General features: G+C 37.6%; 1 protein-coding gene across 6 annotated transcripts; it reads right to left on the bottom strand.

Annotated features, from left to right (window-relative positions):
• Positions 1–484: 484 nt before the first annotated feature.
• Positions 485–20,002, bottom strand: LOC137294441 (protein max-like). Of its 6 annotated transcripts, none has more exons than XM_067825453.1 (5): positions 19,865–20,002; positions 19,669–19,749; positions 10,108–10,221; positions 4,014–4,137; positions 485–3,313 (listed from the first exon to the last, which is right to left on the bottom strand). In XM_067825453.1, exons 1-5 carry the CDS (start codon positions 19,901–19,903, stop codon positions 3,144–3,146), a joined length of 528 nt encoding a protein of 175 aa, XP_067681554.1. In that variant the 5' UTR covers positions 19,904–20,002; the 3' UTR covers positions 485–3,143. The 6 variants fall into 6 exon arrangements, with proteins under 6 accessions (XP_067681554.1, XP_067681555.1, XP_067681552.1 ...); XM_067825454.1 differs by having other exon boundaries at positions 19,672–19,749; XM_067825451.1 differs by having other exon boundaries at positions 10,093–10,221; positions 19,865–19,987.
• Positions 20,003–21,032: the final 1,030 nt, after the last annotated feature.

Here is a 21,032-nt window from a genome sequence, read left to right as displayed (position 1 = left end):
TGACCTGTTATCCACCAGGATATACTGGTAATATCCACAGCTTCCCATGATCTGTTTTGCATAACATATCATGACCCCTTATCAATGAGTTATAACCTGTTATGGATGCGGTATTGTGAAATACTATCCTCAAAGCACCACAACCCAATTCCATAAGGGATCATGACCTGATATCTACAGCGTCCTGACCTGATATCCACCAAGTGTCTTGACCCTGTTCCTTTTTTTAATCATGATCTGATATCTACAGAGTCCTGATCTGATATCCATGTCGTTACCCATCATCCACTTGGTACACGTATTAATATGTTATGCACACTGTACCTTGACCTGTTAACCACTTGATACCATGACTCCTTATCCATGTCACGTACCAACAGCAGTGTTGGTCAACACAAACAGTCCAATCATTCTGTAGCAGCAGTCTTCAGGAGCGGGTACATGTTCACCATGGAGACAGTCAAACACAACATGCACAGTTACATGAACATGGGGTGTTCTACCATGGGTTTATTTACACATGATCTCTCTGATACAGTCTCCGCACCGTACCAGATGAATACACAGAGATGCAGTTCCTGAATCATCTTGTCTAACCTAATCCAAAATGTTTCTCAATTTTTAAACAAATATTGTTTGTTCTACAAGGAGCTTAAAAAGTGCAACATTTACAAATTCCTTTAATCAATCATGTTGAAGGATAACAACAAGTCTTATATGTACTACCATCCTGTTATCCAATACAATACTATCCTGTTATCCAATACAATATCATACTGATAACATATACAATACCATACTGTATTATCATACACCTGTAGACCTATGTGGGAATGAAATAAATACACCTTGACTAAAAATTTTGTTTGTATAACATACATGTCATTTCTACAACTTAAAATGATTTTGCAGGAACTCAACAATAGGCACAGCACGTACATAACAATTCAGGTATTGATCCTCCGTTGAACTTAAACCATAACAAACTTTATTAGAGCTCTAAAACACTATAGTATCTCAGTGCATAACATTGTGAATGATATCACCTACTGTTCTGCATTCACCAGTAGAGGAAGTAACGTGTATGTGAGAGGGTCTCCCATTATGTGTATAAAAGAGTAACAGAGTGGGGCACTCATTTGCATAACTGCCTGATCACAGAGAAATTCTGCGTAATGCTTTTAGTTACCCCACGCTGTGTTTGCACCCAATTCAGTTGGTTCCATGGTGATTGAATTAATTAGGGTGCTGCGCTTCAGTTAGTACCAAAGAGCGCACTGTCTTGTGTACACGTTACATCTCGGACTGTTGATGAGAACTAAGGGCTGCAACAGGTCTTGCTTCTATCTGACATCAGCATTAATACAATACATTTACATTTTCAGTCTGCAACACAGTATACAACTTTTGTTTACGATTTCATATTTGGTTTGTAATGCAAAAATATAGGCATCAAGGTATATACTGTCATTAACAGTCTTAAGTGAGTCAGTGAGTATGTTTCTATGCTGCTTTTACCAATATTCGAGTGGGAGAACACCAGAAATGGCATTCATACACTGTACCCCTGTGGGACTCGAACCTGGCTTGACTGAACGCTTTAACCACCAGGCTATTCCACAGTCCCCAGTGTCTTCGGCATAAATTTCATTTAGTGCTATGACCCCATCGATGACAGTATATACATTGACACCTGGTTTTTCCTTTACAAACCCTGGTGTACTACTCAACAAGTGACAAGGATATTGGATATCTGTTCATCCAGTTCGAAACTTTCAGACGCAACACTGTTGCGTCAAGTAGTTCTGCTAAAATAGGTTGATGTGAAGCCAAATCTTATTTCCATTCACTGTACTATCATATACCTTTTGTATGATATTTCCAAAAAATCAACAAGAAATCAAACAGGCCACCTAAAATATCCCATCAAAAGTTGGGTAGCATATTTCAAATACATCTTATCTGCATATCACAGCCTTTATATGAAAAAGTGATTTGCTTATGGTTAAATTCTTCATATCATGATGAAGATATAGGCCAGTAGAAGTATTTACCTGTAGTTCTTTTTGACATACCATTTCAGTAATAAACGGATTGACAAACATGTAAAATCCTGAAATTGCTATCGATCAAAGGCAACCTGTATGAGAAGCATTCATTAAACTCCATGGTCATTAACAAAGCGCACATGGTAAATAACTGCTTATCTACCGGTCCAATATACCCAACAGATGGAGGGGATCAGTTTGGGTGAGTGACTTTAGTTTTATGCTGCTTTTAGCGTTATTCCAGCAATATCATGGCAGAGGACACCAAAAATGAGCTTCACACATTGTACCCTTGTTGGGAATCAAACCTGGATCTTTGACATGGAGAGCGAACACTTTAACCACAAGGCTACCTGACCGCCTGGGGATCAGTTTGAGCAACACTGGAGTAATATCAGGAACACAACATACTTCTTGAAATAAGACTCAGCCTTTAACATTGCATATCAACTAGAAACATATTTCACATGGAATTTGAGCAATCTGAATCCTTTTCAGATGAGGGCATAACTCCAATTATTCCACCTTATCATCGGCTAGTACAGAACATTAATACTAACGTGCATCAGTTGAGGTGGGTAACACATCGTCCATTTTGATGTCAAATTTGATTTTTAAGGTGTACATTCTTTGCATTAAAAAGATTTCCTGCGACATTTTTCTCTCAATGGCTATAGTCGAATAATTTGTGAGTGATAAAAACATAACACACAAACACCAGATTGATCTTTCTTGCAAAATGTTGAAAATACACTCATGGAATTACTTCATAAAATGATCAAATTGAGATCTTTAGTTTGCCCATTTGAATCCACAGAAGCTGCAGTCAGTCCTCCTCGAACACTGAAGTTATTATCCGTCTCCTCTGGTACGGAACCATTCCTCTGGCAAGTACATGTCCTAGTTGGCATGAAGCTGAACAGTTAAATGATAATGAGCATCAACCCTACACACATCTAACTCCCTGCAGCGATCCAAGTCCACTTTGCCGTGTACTGCATGAATCAGATGTCGTAAGAGTTGATCTGCATGAACATGTGAAGGATAAAATCCCGAGCAATGATTTGCTGCCTTACGTCATATGACAGATGTCCCTCAGCTGGGTGCTGTCTTTAATTTCTTACGTCTACTCCCGGCTGATTTGTCCTCTACATCGGAACTTTCCGATTCTGAGCCACCGTCAAATGGCATCTGTCCTCCACGCAGACTGACTCCAGTCTGTGAGGCAAATGCTCCTGTGGATTTAGCTTTTTCTAGAGATCGAACTGAAATGAAATAGCAGAAGCATGAGACACTGTTTGCAGCTAAAAATGGAAGTGAACCATAGTATATCCGTGTCATGTCAGACAGTAAATTACCTGGAAACGGGAAGTGATTCAGACTTTATTTTGTTTGTTGTTTAAAGCCGTATTCAGCATTATTCAAGCCATATGAGGGTGGTCAATAAACAATCAGCCTGGATCAGGCAATCGTGTGATCAACAGAATGAGCACTGATTTAGACACCTGGGATACGATGACGTGTGTCAACAGTCAGCAAATCTGCCCACCTTATCTCATCTCATCAGTTGCCTCTTATGACAAGCATGGGTTGCTGATTGGTTATTGACCAATTTTAACATGGATCTTCATGGATAACCAATGGAGCTCCAGGAAGCAATTGGCTGTATTTGTGGTAATTACAGCTATCTTGAGAGTAAGACCACATAAAGAGGCAAGGTCTAAACACTGTCATTATTCTTGAGTATCTCTGAAGTCATCAGGAGATGACAACATTATCAGCAAAGTCACAAAACATTACCATGTCCAAATCCATGTTAGTCTGTCCTTACAATGCATAAACACCTTGAACCTATGATAGAGAAAAATTTAGATCTCATGCTGCTTTTGCATGATTAGCACTATTCGAGCAACGTCACCGCAGGATGACACCTCAAAGTAACAAGATGAAAGAAGCAAAACTTACTTTGTTGTTCAAGGATATTATTCTGTTTCTTGAGGTCATCTATATCTTGCTGGTGACTGTGGTTTTTCCTCCTCATGAACTGAATATAATCTGCTGCCTTCTTCAGAATCTGTGCCCGTGATACCTGATACACAAAAAAATCAAACTTGCTAGGTATCAGCAATAGAGCTGCTATCACACACCATCCTGTCTGACAAAGCAAATCTTGGTTCAGTGAAACATATATCTCCCATGAAACTAGATGCCTGCCAAAAGAATTCCCCTAAACGCCAGTCCATGACAATTAGTTACGCCCCTCAAAATAACAGACCTGAGGTCAACCAGTCTGAAAACACGACACCGTAAGGGAAACATCAGGTATCCACAGAAAATCAAACCTGATGATATACCTTAAGCTTGCCCAATAAGTAACTGAGGTTTAATTCTTATCTAAATACATTAATGCTTGGTAAACCAAGCCTCAAAGAGGGCAGTCCCATTTGTCAACCTAAGTCTTCTTTTTTCACAAAATACAGTTCACTCTACCTATGTAAAGTGAAGTAAAGTACATCTTTGCCCTTAGCTATTATAATCAATCCACAAGGATGCTTGGTTCCAAGCCTCGTACAGGGAGTCTCTTGCACAACGTATTTTTTATTACAGAAGTAATGAGCACCTCTGGAAGTCTGTGTCACTTCCGGGTCAGATATACATTAACAAATTGAAGTGAACTGTTGAAAGATATTTTTGTTGCCAAATGCTGCCCTATGCCTGTAAATATATGTGGATGGACTGGACAATCCTGTGATTGATACAGTCCACACTATCTGCATGCAAAGACATGCCCATCAACCAAGTCGACGAGGTTAACTATCCAATCCATCCTAGCTGCTTTTAACCATCACTGGTTCGTCAGGAACAATTAAGCATTCTTGAAAAGAAAACATAGTTGCATGTCATCTTTCACTGGATCTCAACCTGTAAAACATGGTATAATCCCCCGAGAACCTGGGCCCCTATTCTCGAAACGTTCGTAGCCCTAAGAATTCTAACTTTGATCATAGTCTATGTGCTAAGAATGGGCTCGAGAAGTTCGTTGGGTTACTAATGTTTCGAGAATAGGTAGCTGGAACCACATTGGAAGTGATAACCATAGGATGAACAATGGATGTGAAGGCTTCAACAGTCTTCTGGCAAAGCGAGCAGTAAACCCCATTTGAAAATTTATGAAGATATTTTGTTATTCAAGGCGGAAGAGAGCAACAAAGCAGCATTTTTACTTCAACTAGAAGCTGTCCAGAAGCTGCCAGATGCAGGAAAATGACCACATTCTTTATGACCTTGGCCAAAAGTATGTGACCTTTGAGAGAGAGACATTGCTTCCTGTCAGCTTGTGTCAGGTTCTTTCAAGACTTGAACTCTGTGATCAGAGATATACCATATAATCTGAACTCTTGGGTGATTAAAAAGGTGAAATATCATGATTTTTGTTATACTGGTACACAATAAAATCACATGACTTGTTAACCATCTTTCTTTTATTTGCTCGAGTCTCTCATGGTAACATATCATTGATTGATTAAGTTAATCCATTTAATTAGCCTAATCAAGTCAAGTTAGTTAGGCATCAATTAAGTGATGTGAACAGCACACTGCCAGAAATGGGACAACTCGCTGGACCAATTAAAAGGCATGATAATCTCATTGCCAGAAAAGGGCCTAAGTCGTAAAACACCCAATCAACATTGCAAAAACTCTAGCCTTGATATTCACAACACTGGCTCACCAGCAACATTTGTTTTGATTTGAAACTTTAGCTTCTCTCTCTATCTGCCATACAAGATTAGCTGTTCAACGTATTTGGTATCAATAAATCTGTTTTGAAGAAGAAAGATGTTTAATTTTTATATGACATACGATAATGATGGAAGTTTAAATTGCAGTCATGTGATATATTTTCTTTAATTATTTTGAACAGAAAATATTCCAGCTCCTTTGCCACTCAAAGAAGTTATCTTTCTAGAAACAAACTAGTTTTGGAAATTATTTTTTGTGTGCAAAATCAGCAATTTGAAGTACATATCACGGCTATTTGTAATTAGTTACTTTGTTGCAACCATATTCTAATGTAACTATTACCAGCAGTTACTTGTAATTAGCGTCTTAATTGATTAATCTAATCTCACTGGAGGCAAACCAACAGGCATCAGGGATGATCCAATCTGTGTAGATGATTATGATGATCAGATGATGACACACAATCAATAACAGAGGAAGGTAAATTTTGGCCATTTCATCAGAAAGCAAAACCAGCACCAGAACTTTCAGCACTGTCAGAGTATCTCTACAATGTTTTGATAAACAGAATATCTAAAGTAAAGGTTGAATTCCAAATATATATGAGCTCACAACATCATGTGGGAAAATAGAAAATTGATGTAAATCCTTATCAGGAGTATTTACTCAGAACAGGGAAGTCCATGTACTGTACAAACACAACAAATATATTTCTAAAATCATGTTCAAAACCAGAAAAATTCTCCGTTACTACATTTGATCAGTTAAAGCTCAGTCTTCACATATTTGAACATGTTTACATGGTTTGAGACTCCCATTACTTACTTGACCAATTTTCCACGTTTTTAGACTAAAAAACGTTACTTTGAACAATTTCCTTGATTTGAGACCCCAACTACTTATCTGAACCATTTTACACGATTTGAAAGTCAGTCTCAACCACTTCAATTTTTTTTATTTGATTTATTGAACTTGATGACTGGAGTGGGTGAATATTGGTCAACACCGTAGTCAGCAATATTACAGCTATATCACTGGGCCATGTGGCTGATAGCATGAACAACTATCCATGCTGCTGGGGTATAATGACACGTATCAACCAGGCCATACATTGTACAACGGCCTTATCCTGATGCAAGTGGACTCCAGACTTCCAGACAAACAAATATGTCCCAAAAGGTCACTAAAAGTGAGGACAGTGTAATACATGACCTTGACCTTATCACACTGAGGCAAGACATCAGGCGCTCATTCATATGGGAAGCACCATTTCCAGTAGCAGTTGCCACAAAAATGTTACTTTTCGGAATGATTGTCCAGAAAATGTACATTATACATTTCATTGTATTAAACTTGACTTTGTACAGGTTGTCAAATGCTGTCATTAAAAATCAGTAAACAATTAAAGAAATACCTCAGCATCAATAGCAATCATATAAACCCTGCGTATACTATCTACACATGATCATAACTTTCAATTTTTCACACAGGATGAAGAAGTCGGCTTGGTGCCTAGATTACAGCAGACTGGTTCACTCCAACACTGCTGGTACAGAAGCAGAGATGCCAACCCCAGTGTTGCAAATAGTAGTTTCAATGTTCAAAATTAGTAGTTTGACCATAAAATTTGTAGTCAACTAAATAAACAAAATCATGATGGATTCTGAGAAAAAAATGAATATTACGGTCACATGGTTAAATTATTTCAGCAGGAACTAAATGTGTCAAATCGCAAAGGTATTGAAATCAGCTTTGCTAATATTACGTTTGTTACTTGCAATGATTCCAGTTCAAATATGTCATGAAATATGAGGAACGGAAGGCACGTGAAGTCCGAAAATGTATTTCATCGTTGAAAATATATGTTTTTGTCTATATATCCGAATTTTAATGCATTTTATTCAAATTTCGTAGGATTTCTAGTCGAATCGTATTGGCGAAGTTTGAAGTTAAAATTCGTGACTACGATAAAATCGTAGAGGCTGGCATCTCTGCAGAAGGTTCAGTGGCCATGCTTGTCAAGGGTTCAGGAGAAGGAATGATAGTTACTACAGACATAACCTAAACATCAGTGACCTGTCCTCCTGATCACAGGATTACAGCACAAGCCTATTTCAATAGACAGGCAGATGATGATGAAGACAGCAAACAGAAATAGGGACTGCCATTGTTTGACCACTTATAGTAGTTAATTGTTTGTTGTTTAATGCCGCAGTCGGCAATACTATGTATAGTGTTGGCAATACTATTGCAATAGTTGATACATTTGATCCCTTTGGCGATACTATTGCATTAGTTGATACCTTTGGCAATACTATTGCAACAGTGCAAGGTACTATTGCTGTACTACTGCAATTGTTACAACATCCCCCACAACTGCCAACACATTACATCACACTTAACTGGCTGCTGTTATGTCAATGTTGGTGGAGGGAAAGTCATACAACAAACAGAAAACACATTAGTCTAAAGATACTTACTATTCCCCTCTCCCAACTGCCCTCCCTCTTAACTCTTTCAACTTCAGTCAACAAGAGGCACTTACTGCCATGACACGAAGTTCCCTGCCACTCTGAGGTCATATGTTTATCGGGTAAAATATCAGCTCATAAATCATTATTAGTACTACACATCATACACCATTTGAAAGGTATAATTCTACTGTTTAGGAATATGGAATGTATTTTGATTATATTATTCAAATAATTCAACTACAATGTAAATAAGTTAATATTTAATGAAAATTCAAGGTCACACATTTATGATGGCCAGATAGATAAACCACAAAGGGAGCAAAAAATGCAAAAATATAATTTTTTTAACATGTCATAGCATCCCCTTACCTTTTTCTTTTGATATTTTCATTTTCATGCAATCGGAAAATCATAATAAAAAGATTCAAAAATAATATGTATGGTCAGGTTGTCTAATTCCCAATGTCAGTGGCTTTCCTCTCTCTAATGTCACGCAAAAAGTGGAAATACCTCTGTTTTGGAAGCTTCATACGAGTGACATGTGAGGCAATTCAGTTGATGGTGGGTATCGCTCGAAAGCTCTGAGCATCAACATGATCACTGGACCCATGCCAAGAGTAGTTTCACAGTTGTAAGAAGTGCTTTCATTGGATAAAGACTGGTTTCAAATGACGCTTTTCTGACATATTCTGCGAAGAGGAGTATGACTGGTCAAAATCGTATAAGTGGCCTAAGACAGTCAATGATATTGCTGCAATAGATACCAACCTCGTAAACGTAAACTTTTAGATTTAGACGAAAGTTTTGTGCAAAATCACTGTATTCTGAATGTGTCATGCAAAAAGCACCACCTATACATATATTATGTAACTTAGTGGACATATCATGCTAGGTTATGACCAGTAACCATGGTGACAAAAATGCTTCATGCATATATTTCAGCATTAAACATAGTGATTAAGCATAATGTTTGAGACAACAAAAGCCAAGATGTCACTTGAATTACATTACAACATCACACAAGAAAGATGGAAAAAGTAAGTTACAATGTACGTTTGACAACTTTCCTGAGTACTCTTGTTGGTTTTATTTTTCAGGTTCTTCAATTTGTTTAATTATCATCTCGAAACAATGTTATTTTACTCTTTGACAAATTTGAAGGGGACCTGTTGCCGAAGCATGTGTCCAGCCTGTGATGTTGAATGGGTTAAACAATATATTTAAAATGAAATCAATTGCAGAAGTTACCATCAATTTCCATAATGAAATGACAAGATTGCCAGTCCTAATTTGTATAACCAGCAAGTCTCAGACCAACTGTAATGAAGACTTGCCCCTTATCACAGGTGAGCCCATTAGGCCCATCATTTTCCCCATGACTGGATTGACAGCGTTTCAACATAGTTGTTCGAAGACTAAATGCACAAGGCGTTACAAAATCTAGAACTATCCCTAAAATTTATGCCAGACAGACGAAAAATACTCCCCACATAGTTCTCTGGTCCAAGTGGGCTCAACATTATAGTGAGTTAGTGAGTTTAGTTTTACGCCACACTCAGCAATATTCCAGCTATATGGCAGCTGTCTGTAAATAGTTGAGTCTGGACCAGCGAATCCATCGATCAACAGCATGAACATCGATCTGCGCAATTGGGAACCGATGACATGTGCCAACCAAGTCAGTGAACCTGACCACCCGTTTCTGTTAGTCACCTCTTATGGCAAGCATGAGCGTGGGTTGCTGAAGGCCTATTCTACCCCGGACCTTCAAGGGTCCTCAACATTATAGGTGTAAATTCTGTGGTAAATTTCCACAGTTTGCTCTGTACTTTGTTCATGCCTACCGAGACCTTTTCCCCTTCCAAGGCCGGGACGGAGTCGCGAAGGCTGTGGAAACTCTCCTTGATGTGGTCTCTACGCTTCCGCTCCAATGCATTGTGGTGCGCTCGCTTCTCTGCCTGAAGAAGAATGAGGACAATCAGGACAGGCATTCAAATGTAATGAACATTAGGTAAATTCTACTGTATACTGTCTTGGCATCCATCAGCTAAGTGGCCATATGTAGATACTTTCTAATAAGAAGACAGAGACATCAACATCCCTCGCATTACCTCCACTTTCAGTCTAAGTCACACTCGTTGCCATGGAAATACGAAAAATGTTTTATTGAGAACACCCAAACTACCAAAAGGCACAAATACACCACCAAATCTAACTATGTGCAAAGTTTGGTGAAGAAATATTGAATGATTTTAAAGTTCTGCTCTGGAAAAGATAAATGTGCATGGATGGACAGATTGGGTACATTTTAATACCCCCACAAAACGTGTTGCGGGGACAACAAAGCACCAGAGTTTCATGTAGGATTTCTTTGCCTGGCAAATTGTGAAAAAAATGCTATTTTTTTTACAAAATTATGGTTCTCATTTTCAGAGGAAGTAGAATTAAATCTCTTCCTCCTCATTTGTCTTGTTATCAGTAAATACAAGTCACCTTGGCCAAGCCATATTTGTTACAATGATCTCATTAAGATTTGGAGTGAGTTTAGTTTTCCCCTCTGGGGGACACCAGAAATGGGCTTCACACATTATGATTATGAACGTGGCCATCATATCTCATGCCTCAGGCTACTGAGACATGCCCAGAAGCCGGTCCTTGGCTTCATGTCTGCAACAAATGTCAGCAAACTTGAAATATAGATTTTCAAAAATCATATTTAACCTGTGTTACAGATTGGTGACTTGCATTTCACGGACAAAAGAACTACCAATGTTCATGTCATTTTCACATAATTTAATATTTCTGGCATAAAATAGTCATGAGAAACTCAGTTTCAGAAAAGAATATATAAAAACAAACTTTAGATAAATCCAAGTTTTGAACAAAATATTTGTTTCTTTGCACATTTGCCTCCAAAGAACACTTACTTTGAAACCTTAGGCAATTATCTCAAGAGTACAAGCTTGACTCTGGAAAACGTGATATTTCCACATTTCTAACTTATATTCTGCGCTGTTTAATTTTACAAATATATCAGCATGGAAACTGGCAGAATGTAAACACATTCAAGAGACATAAGATTTTAGAACAGTTAATATTCTTCTGCTCATCACAAATCATAAAAGTTATTTTATGGTGCTTGTCTATCAAGCTCCAAGGAAAAACTTCTACCGACAATGTCTTGATCTTGGCCAAATGCCATGTCATCCAAATCAACATGTATACATGTGGCTGAAGGAAATGAGAAGTCTGAGCTATATACCACAAGGAATGCAACATTGTGTCAACTACAACTGCATCCAGTTCCATATCCTGAAAATCATTACTGCTGGTCTCTGACATTGTGAAGGAAATTAATGAGATTCCAACAGAAGCAGATCCTAGTTGTCAGAGGGCTTCACATGACATTTGTTGGCTGAAAACCATCTCTCAATATTCTTAATTTCAAAAGAACTGATAACTATGACTTCCTTTTTGAAAAGTAAAAACACCACATACATAATCATGAGACTTTGGGCGATTTGGTCCTGGTTTAATTTTATCATTCAAAGAGTCTAAATGTACTGACACTGACAATCCTAAAATGATATTCCAAAATGAACATTTAACCTACTGTAATATTCTGGGTTGCTGCAGTGTCATACACAGACAATGAACAAGTAGACATTTGTTATCATGTCACAATGGATGCATTTTCAAGTACTTCACTAAAACATTTTAAGCGCCCCAATTAAAGATCCTGTCATGTGAAACCCTGAATGTGCACATCGGGGAATTTTACTGTCTGCTGTTGTCTTATAGCCACAAACAACACAACCAAAAATGGTGAAAAATTCTAAAAAATAAAAATGTAATATTTGAACATTAAATCTGAGGCACTAAAGATTCAGGTGAATGATAAAACAGCAGCAAAATTAAAACACTTCTAAAATACTTTCTAACAACTAACTATGCATTTATATTCAAACAAATTCAACCATGCACGACATCAAAATGAAAGCGCTGTAAAAGTGTACAAAACGTGGTATTAGTAATCAATGACATCAATAAACACATCCTTGGACATCCCTCACAATGCACATCCATTTGTAAAGCATCCTGGATCCCTCATACTATAATAAAATGACCACAGCTTTCCTGTAAGAAATATATACTGCATCCAGCTATTCATTAAGCATTATCATAGGCGAGTGCTACTTTGTGTAATACTGCGTTGTGCAATTCGATTTTGATTTTTTAAAAAAGCCATGCTGGTGAAAGGCTTCAGAATGTTTGAAATGTTATATCGGCAATGAAGATTTAATACAATAAGTAAATGAAGTGGTTGGAGAGACTGAAGTGAAACAATGAATTCCTTGGCTGAACTAGGTCTTAATATACCCAAGTAAATATTTGCAATCCAACATTCTGGAACAAATAAATATCACCTCAGCAAGCTAAGTTTAAGCTTTGCAGGGAGCAATGATATTACCTAAATTACAATTCTTCTTGAATAACAACATCTCTGTATTTTCACTAAGTTTCACAGTAATTTCTTGGCCCATCACTTTTATTTGTGCGTGTAACAATTTTTTCATTGCCATTTAAAAAAGACAACTTTGACTTGGCCACGTTCTGATCATCCACTTGTCCACTATGAGAATGAGTGTATGTAAGAACGAGTGTGTCTGAATTTGCAATTCATTAACACTTGCTAAACTTCCCAAGTTGTATTTCTGAGAGAAAAAATATACATGTATTCCTCCCTCGTCAATTTTTTTTCTACCGACAATTGCATAATGTCCCACTGCCCTCAACACTTTTGAAAAAAAATGTGCCCATGAAACATTTAATATTTTTTATTCAGCCTTAGGAGAAATGTCCGTCCAACTTCTAAATGCCTTCCAAGAACTTCAATGATATTCCAATGTACCCTGTACTTATCTGCTATATTCCTAATTACAACTGTTTGCTGACTGTGCACTATGCCATCTCAGTCTCATTTAACACATACGTTGCCTCAGTGAAGTCATATCTAGCCAAGAAAGCTGTACTAATGAATGTCCACAGATGAACACAATGGAACACTGACAGCGTAATGCCAAGAGATAGGTTTGGGCCAGTACATTTTTGCATAGATAGCTATCTCTTTCTATTTTACTATTTGCTCTTTCACACCAAACTTTTGCACAAGTATGGCAGTGGGTAGGGAAAAAATTACTTAAAAATATATTCTATGTAACTTTAAACGGTTCATATGGGGACCAACAGTGTCTACTATTCACTGATGACATCAGAGCCCATAATTGGAAGTATTGCATAACTGAACATCAATATGGCTGCAGGACTTTACCAATGAAGCATTATCATCAATCATTTCAATATGATGCATAACTATACCTTGGTCAATATGCCCAGAGATACCAGGTGAATCGTTCATTGAATGAAAATGAATTCAACTTGGACAAAAAGACTATGGCACCAGTTGTGACATGTATTTGAGATATGATGGTGTCAGTGTGACATACTACAGCTGCAGAGAATACACTATGTGGCAAAAATGATAAGGTGTATGAACATATAGTAATGAACGCAAAAGTTTATTCATGAATATTTCACTGTTAGTATCTACAAAAACACATAAATAAGGATGTCATGTAATTCCTTTAGTAGAAACATTTAAGTGACATGCCATAAAAAAGATAATCCACAAAAATGAGTACATTACGAACAAACACAATAATAACAGGTAATTTTATTTCTTGATTTACAGACTTTCGTCCTCAGAAAAGCTAAGGGCACGAGGAAAAAATATCACCAGTCACAGTAGTACTCATTTAAACATTAAAAGTATTCTACTTTTGGCTATTTAAGATGTGAATACGAGAAAAACAATCAAAAACATTTCCGTATATACGTTCACATTTTGGACCAATTAACATTAGAATTTTGTTTTTTGAGCTGGAAAAATTAATTTTTATTTCATTCTTATTCTTGAAAAACTCTGACAGGCAGGTCCATAAAACTGGTCCGGCATAACGACTGAGGGGTGAGGACCCACTTCAAAACACAATTTACTCTCCTACACGTCTTGGGTGTATTCTGTTCTGTTTATCTCTCTTAGATAAACAACAAACTAGTTCCAAACAAGAACACTCTTGTGGACACATTCATAAATATTTGATTGTAGTGACCACTGAATTCTCGAACGGATATGGTTCAATTCACCAAATACATGAGTGAACCGTGACAGGGCTGACATACATCACTATCATGGTGGCTTCACACAACTGTTCATCATCATGGACATAAATGGTCTGTAGCTACTAAATACAACAGATATACGACCGCCGTATGGCAACTTAGTTCTCAACCATACAAAAAAGGCACTATCACTTTCACATCTGCTAGTCCATAGTCTAGTGAATTATTTCTACAGCAGCAGACTCAACAGTACAATAAGAACACTAACATTTACAGAAACTGTTGATCTGGGTTAGAATATATCTTGAGCAACCCATGCTTGCCAGCGACTAACGGGATCAGGTGGTCAGATTTGGTTGACATCCGATCACAAGATCGATGTTCATGACATTAATCACTGGACTGTTTGGGCCTGACTTGATTATTTACAGATCTCCTCCATACAGCGGGAATATTGCCGAGTGTGGCATAAAAATAAACTCACTCACAAAAGCTTTTAGTTTTAGAAAGGTTCACTAATTCTCGCCAGTGAACCTAACAGTCTTGGCACACACTGCCATTGATGTCTATTACTAATAAATTATGCACAAACAACCCAGTCAGACAATCAGACAATAGTCATTAGCAAAAAGAAAAAAAAATCTTTAAAAATTCCTAATTTCACTGTATACTTGATAAAAAGTTCCTGTCAGGTTAACCAAATTCTCATAAGATTTCACAAACATAACGAACTGCCAAATCATCCCTCACAAATCTTTCAACATGTTCAATTCACATGGCAACATTCTACACCTGCATCTGGTATCATCAATATCAACAAGAAGAAATTGCCTATCATCCTAACATTACCCAAGTTCATTTTCTAATTAACACAGTGAAGGTGCAGATTTTCTCCACTGGTTCTAAAATACTGAAACTTACTTTGCGATGGACAGGCATTTTGTGTTCAGTGTATATGTATATTGAAACCTGTGTCCATGTATAGTGCTGACACATGTTGGCTAAACCCATCAGCCACCTTCAGTTTGAGCTGGTGATCATGCCTATAAATAGTCAATGTACCTGTCCACACAAGCTGGTGGTGCAGGTGGTTTAGAGGTAAATAAGACTCAACGTCAGCATATTATGGTCATCCTGGGGATAAACATTTCACATGTAAACAGGGCATAACTTGGATAGCATGGATCATGAATACCATTATAAAGTTACCCTTCAATGGCATACATTGTTAGTTTTCTTAACTGTTGTGAAACAAGCTAAGTACATTGGAAAGACAACAAGGATTGAAGATCCAACAATGGACTAACACTTAGTTCCTGAATATATGTGACTTTGATAGCAAGAAATAAACCAATTTAAATTGAAAAGGAGACCCTGGGAGTTAGGCTATTCTGAGGATATCTGGACTTGCTTCATCCTGGGTATTAGAATTGGAAGGAGGGCTAGGCAAAATGTGGAAAATAGGAACCTAATGTTGTTCAGTGACTGAGACAGACTAATCCAACAACTGAAGTATGTGACTTGATCACAAATCCATAGCCTACTTCAGTTTAACAACCTTTTGGTCCTGCGTGTTGTATTTATAAAACTCCCCACAGAAAAACTACAATTTACTGCAAACGACCTCAAGAGACAATTACTGAACACAGTAATTACTGATAACAGCATAATGGGATGCTGATTCTACTGAATCTGTGTAATAAATATGATTTCTACAAACTGTCATCATCAAAGAGTGCGATGTTAACACTGCTTACGACAGTTTGCTTTGACGTTTTCAAATGTAAAGAGTGAAAACTTTCCTTTCGTTTTCCCAGAGCAACAGGATCTTATTTTCTGGTTATGGAGATGGCCACTGAGTTTATCACCACTTGATAGCCCTTATGTTTCATCTAATCAATTACATTAACGCAGGATCAATCATTCACCCCATGTTGCACAGCTACCATCTCAAGCCTGTTTAACATAATCAGAAGTTACAGGAATGGCTCAAAGAGGAATGAGTCAGAACTATTACTTTAGAAACACCAAAGTTGACTCTCACAAAAGAAAAGTGTGTTTAGAAAGCGGTGTTAATAGTCCATATTATGCTCTACTCAGTATCAGGAACATAGCCCATATATTCCGAATAATCTGGCTTAAAATGATGTCCAAATATGCAAGTTTTGGCTAGTTCACTTGCCTAAGAATAACCATGTAAGTTTTGACTTCCTGTACAATGATATGCACTGTAGCATGGGGTAAGTATTTGGGCCATTTACGATGTACTTTCAGAACTTTTTCTGTATTACTAGCATGATTGGTTTGGGTATAATGAGTGAGTGAGTGAGTTTACTTTTACACCACACTCAGCAATATTCCAGCTATATGGCAGCGGTCTGTAAATAATGCAGCCTAGACCAGACAATCTAGTGATCAACAACGTGAGCATCGATATGTGCAATTGGGAACCGATTACATATGTCAACAAAGTCAGCAAACCTAACCACCCAATCCCGTTAGTTGCATACTGCATTATACCACATCAACTTCTGCAGCGAGAATCAGTTATAACAAATTGAATCACTTTCCCTGAAACAGTTTGAAAAACTAATACGAGGAACTTGACAAAACATCTGTCATGCATGAACATTATAGATATTCAACTGTTTCAGCTCCAAAAGGTATCAACGTTGTCATAAAGATTTTTCCTGTCAAGAGAGCATAATTTTAATGTTAACTTGTGCAAAAGGTGACTTCAAAGCTGATGATACAATAACAATGAATACTAATGCCTTGTTAAAGGAGGTGTTCCATGGGAAAGAGAAGAGGACCAGAGATTGGAAAAGAGAACTTTGACAATTTGGCCATTTTCAGGATAATTAGCCATTTTCTGAATTAAGAATAGGTCAGTGCCCTTGTATCAATGGTAAACTTGAAGGGCCATGTTTTATTCAAGAGTGCAAAATGGCACATGGCCTCTACCTTTCCCAATTGCTGGTGGACAAAATATGGAGCATAACCTTCCTGAAGAAAGAATGGGTAAAACACGAATATTCCTTACATATCACTAGGACTGTTTTATGTTCATGTCTAGGGCATACGACAAATACTGTTATGACTTATGATTGGCTGAACATCATACTACTTTTCAGTAATTTAGGGCCAGTTCTTTGAACTGTCGGAATATGGATTAAATGCAAAACTGATCCCTTCAGCAGTGCACATCTGATAGTATTTTGTATGATATTGATTTTGTGTACAAAGCAATGGTTCACTTTTCATATTTGGCAAGTGTTATCTCTTTGGAAGTTGTTCCCCTCAAGTTTCAATTATCAATTTCAGTCAAGTTGTAAGGGATAATAAGTCTCTTATTGTATCCAGTCTAACTAAACTTCGTCTCAGTGTATTTCGTTACACTACACCACTGAGTCTGACAAAACCTAGTTGAAAGTCGCGTTGGGCAACCAATGACAGTCCAATCAAATGCGAGACGGTTAAATAGATTTAACCAATCAGACAACAGTTACTATTTAGAGATCGGAGGGACTTTCAAAATATTCAGGTCACCGACACAGATCTCTCCACAAACAAAAATCAGCATATAACACAGTTATTTGACCTGCAGTATATACGCTTTGGGGTTTCTGTTGACATGCTTACCATAAGCTAATATTTCCGCAAGATAACATCCTTGAATATTGTCAAAAACTCTATTTACAATGACTGTTTACTTACTGTTGTCAAGGCAGTACGTACGCCGTGTGCATCACCTGGAAGCGATCGTACGCTAAATAGCATTCGGAATCGTTCGGGTAAGAACCTTTTCGAGACAAGGGATGTGCGAATGTGCACTTTCGCGATTTGGTAAGCTGTGTTCTGATTGGTCAATCTCAAAGGTTACCTGACACGACCTCCCATAAGGTTTCGTTAGACTCAGTGGTGGAGTGTAACAAAAAGTACTGAGGATAAGTTTACTTAGACTTTTATTGTATCATTAGGAAGCCAAAGTGAGTGTACATGCACCAACATGAACATTATAGACATATTACTAGGACTGTTTTAAATATACATTATAGACCAAAAGTGTGACTGTGCCTTTAAGATGAAAGCCTTCTTGTGAACAATCACAAGTTCAACAAGTACTACGTCCACAAAGATGGATCATAAGAATAGATCATTCATTGCCAAGCAAAGCCAACAAGACATATTTAACATTTGATCAATAAGATAAGACCAGAAATTTTCTACCGTCTAATCTTAGAGTCCCATATGTAAAATTTAGCTCTCATCCAGTATTAGCTGTAAAGCAACAAAAAGGTATGAAATAATTTGACAAAGACAGAAAAAAAGAATGATGGGTTATATACGCTTAGTACATTTTCTTAGAAGAAACAACAGATACAGAAACTGGGCTAGAAATGAGGTTGTATAGCATGCCCTCTTTCATGAAAGCAAGCATACATGAAGTGTTTTTCATTCTCCTTCAGTCCCAGTTGGCACACAACTGTACAGCGCAAAACCTCATCTGTGGCATTCAGGAACTTATGCATCTCAGTTAAAGTAGAGGGCTGAATGTGTTCCATCTCTACTTCCACATAAAACCCCAACTAACTTAACCATTGCCCACCAAACTGACTGAAAATGCATTGTGGTCAAAAGGTAATGCAGAGTTCTTTCTTAACAAAAACCTGTGCATATATGGCCTGAACTCTTACTGGAACTCTCACCAAATGGTCTTGTTGGAATACACACATCAGCGTCATTTTATGGAAACATCTAATTTATCAACCAGTTAAACTATGCAACAGCCTTACATGAACTGTATGCTACATTGAATTCATATATGTCAGTGTCTGCTCTGCATGATTGGCAAGTGGTATAGATTAACACATGTTGGTATTTGTTTACATACACGTGTGACGTCACTGAATCTGTCACAGCGAACTGAGTGAGATGATATCAAAGGCTGCAATGCATATATTTCTCTGTGCAGACTATCGCAACGGTTGTAAACAGTATCTGGTTCGTGTGCTGTGCGACTAAACTACAATGTTGCATGCATAGATGTGTATCTCCAGGACTTGGTCACCAACTGACAGCTCGATGATCACGTGGTCTTGCCGCTGATTAGCTATTCACGTGCACTTCTGTCAAAACATAAGCGAATCTACCCCAACATAACAAATAAAGAAATTGACAGAACCTAAGAAAGCATTAAAAGTGTCAGCTTCCGTACGGACTACCTGACTCAAATATGGGCCAGAAGCCTGAGATCCCGACGTTGGCGAATCCAGGCAGATACTCCCGTCATCGTCGTCTTCCTGCAAGTACAAACGCGTACGGATCAGACTTCACCCTTCATCTGACCCATACTAGCGTCTTTACAAATGCAAGGAATGGATTAATTGAAAGCTGAGAATTTGCTTTACAACTCACATCACTTTCAACGTCCACATCCCTGTCCTCATCGCTCATCCTTCGATCAGAAACCCACTCCGCCCTACACGGCCCTTCTCGCAAACCACAACAAAATGGCGAACTCTACACGCCACGCGGTCAAACCACGTGCACACTGAACAACAACACAATCTATGACGTAAAATTTATTTGCATTATTTTTCTGATATAAGTAGTATACTTGTACCAGGAATACTACACAGATACAGTTTGAAATTAGCTTACGAGTCAAGAAATGTTATTTTCGACCTTGACAAAAATATGTAATAAGGTCAGAGTTCAACTTGTGACCTCATATGACCTCACAAGGCTGTGGGCGTGTGGCATCATCAACAACAGAGAAATCAACAAGGGTTTGTTCGCAAACAAGGAAATGAACAGGCTGACACGTACAGCAAGGTGTCAGAGTATCCTCAGGGTCGTCTGTAATGAGTTCATGTGCGAGTCTTAACTGTTCCTTTCACAAAGTATAATATATTTATGAATATTACAATATTACAATGTACCAGCAAATGCAGTTGTATACTCGTTCTACTGTTATAACTGACTTCTGAAAAGGTAAGAATTAATGCATTATACATAAATAGACTTGTAATAGTGATACATGTGATATGCAGTAATTAGCATTCAAGGTAGGGAAGGCGAGACGGGACCAACTCCTCAGCATGGGGCGCCATACCTACATCCAGTAAGACGCACCTCTTTCCTACATATGTTTAGTAGTAAATGTGGCTTCGTTTAATAAGCTCATTATAGTATAGGGATTTTGTCAAATGTTCGATGAAACCTGAAAAATATAGGCTAGCTTTTATTAAAAAATCTGTTTATGACGTATAGATGGTATAAACAAATTAAATTCGTGTATTCCACGAACACCGCTGTGAAGCTGTTCAAAGTGACTAAGATAAATCACTTGAGTTATCCGATGTTTAACACTATAGAAGTAAAAGACTATTTAAGGAATACGCACGGTGAATGTTTTTAACTCGTGACAAACGTATGTTCGACACAGTGGTTGTGATTAAAACTGTTAATGCTTGTTTATGTCATTTTTTCTGAAAATTTTAATTATTCCCAAAATAAATTTATGTAATTCGAAGTTTAGCGACATTGTTGAAGTAGTGAACTTGATCTTATAAGGAGAAAT

The sequence above is a fragment of the Haliotis asinina genome, chromosome 8, assembly GCF_037392515.1.
Source record: "Haliotis asinina isolate JCU_RB_2024 chromosome 8, JCU_Hal_asi_v2, whole genome shotgun sequence".
NCBI classification, from domain to species: domain Eukaryota; kingdom Metazoa; phylum Mollusca; class Gastropoda; order Lepetellida; family Haliotidae; genus Haliotis; species Haliotis asinina.
This window is presented reverse-complemented; position numbering and strand designations above follow the sequence as displayed.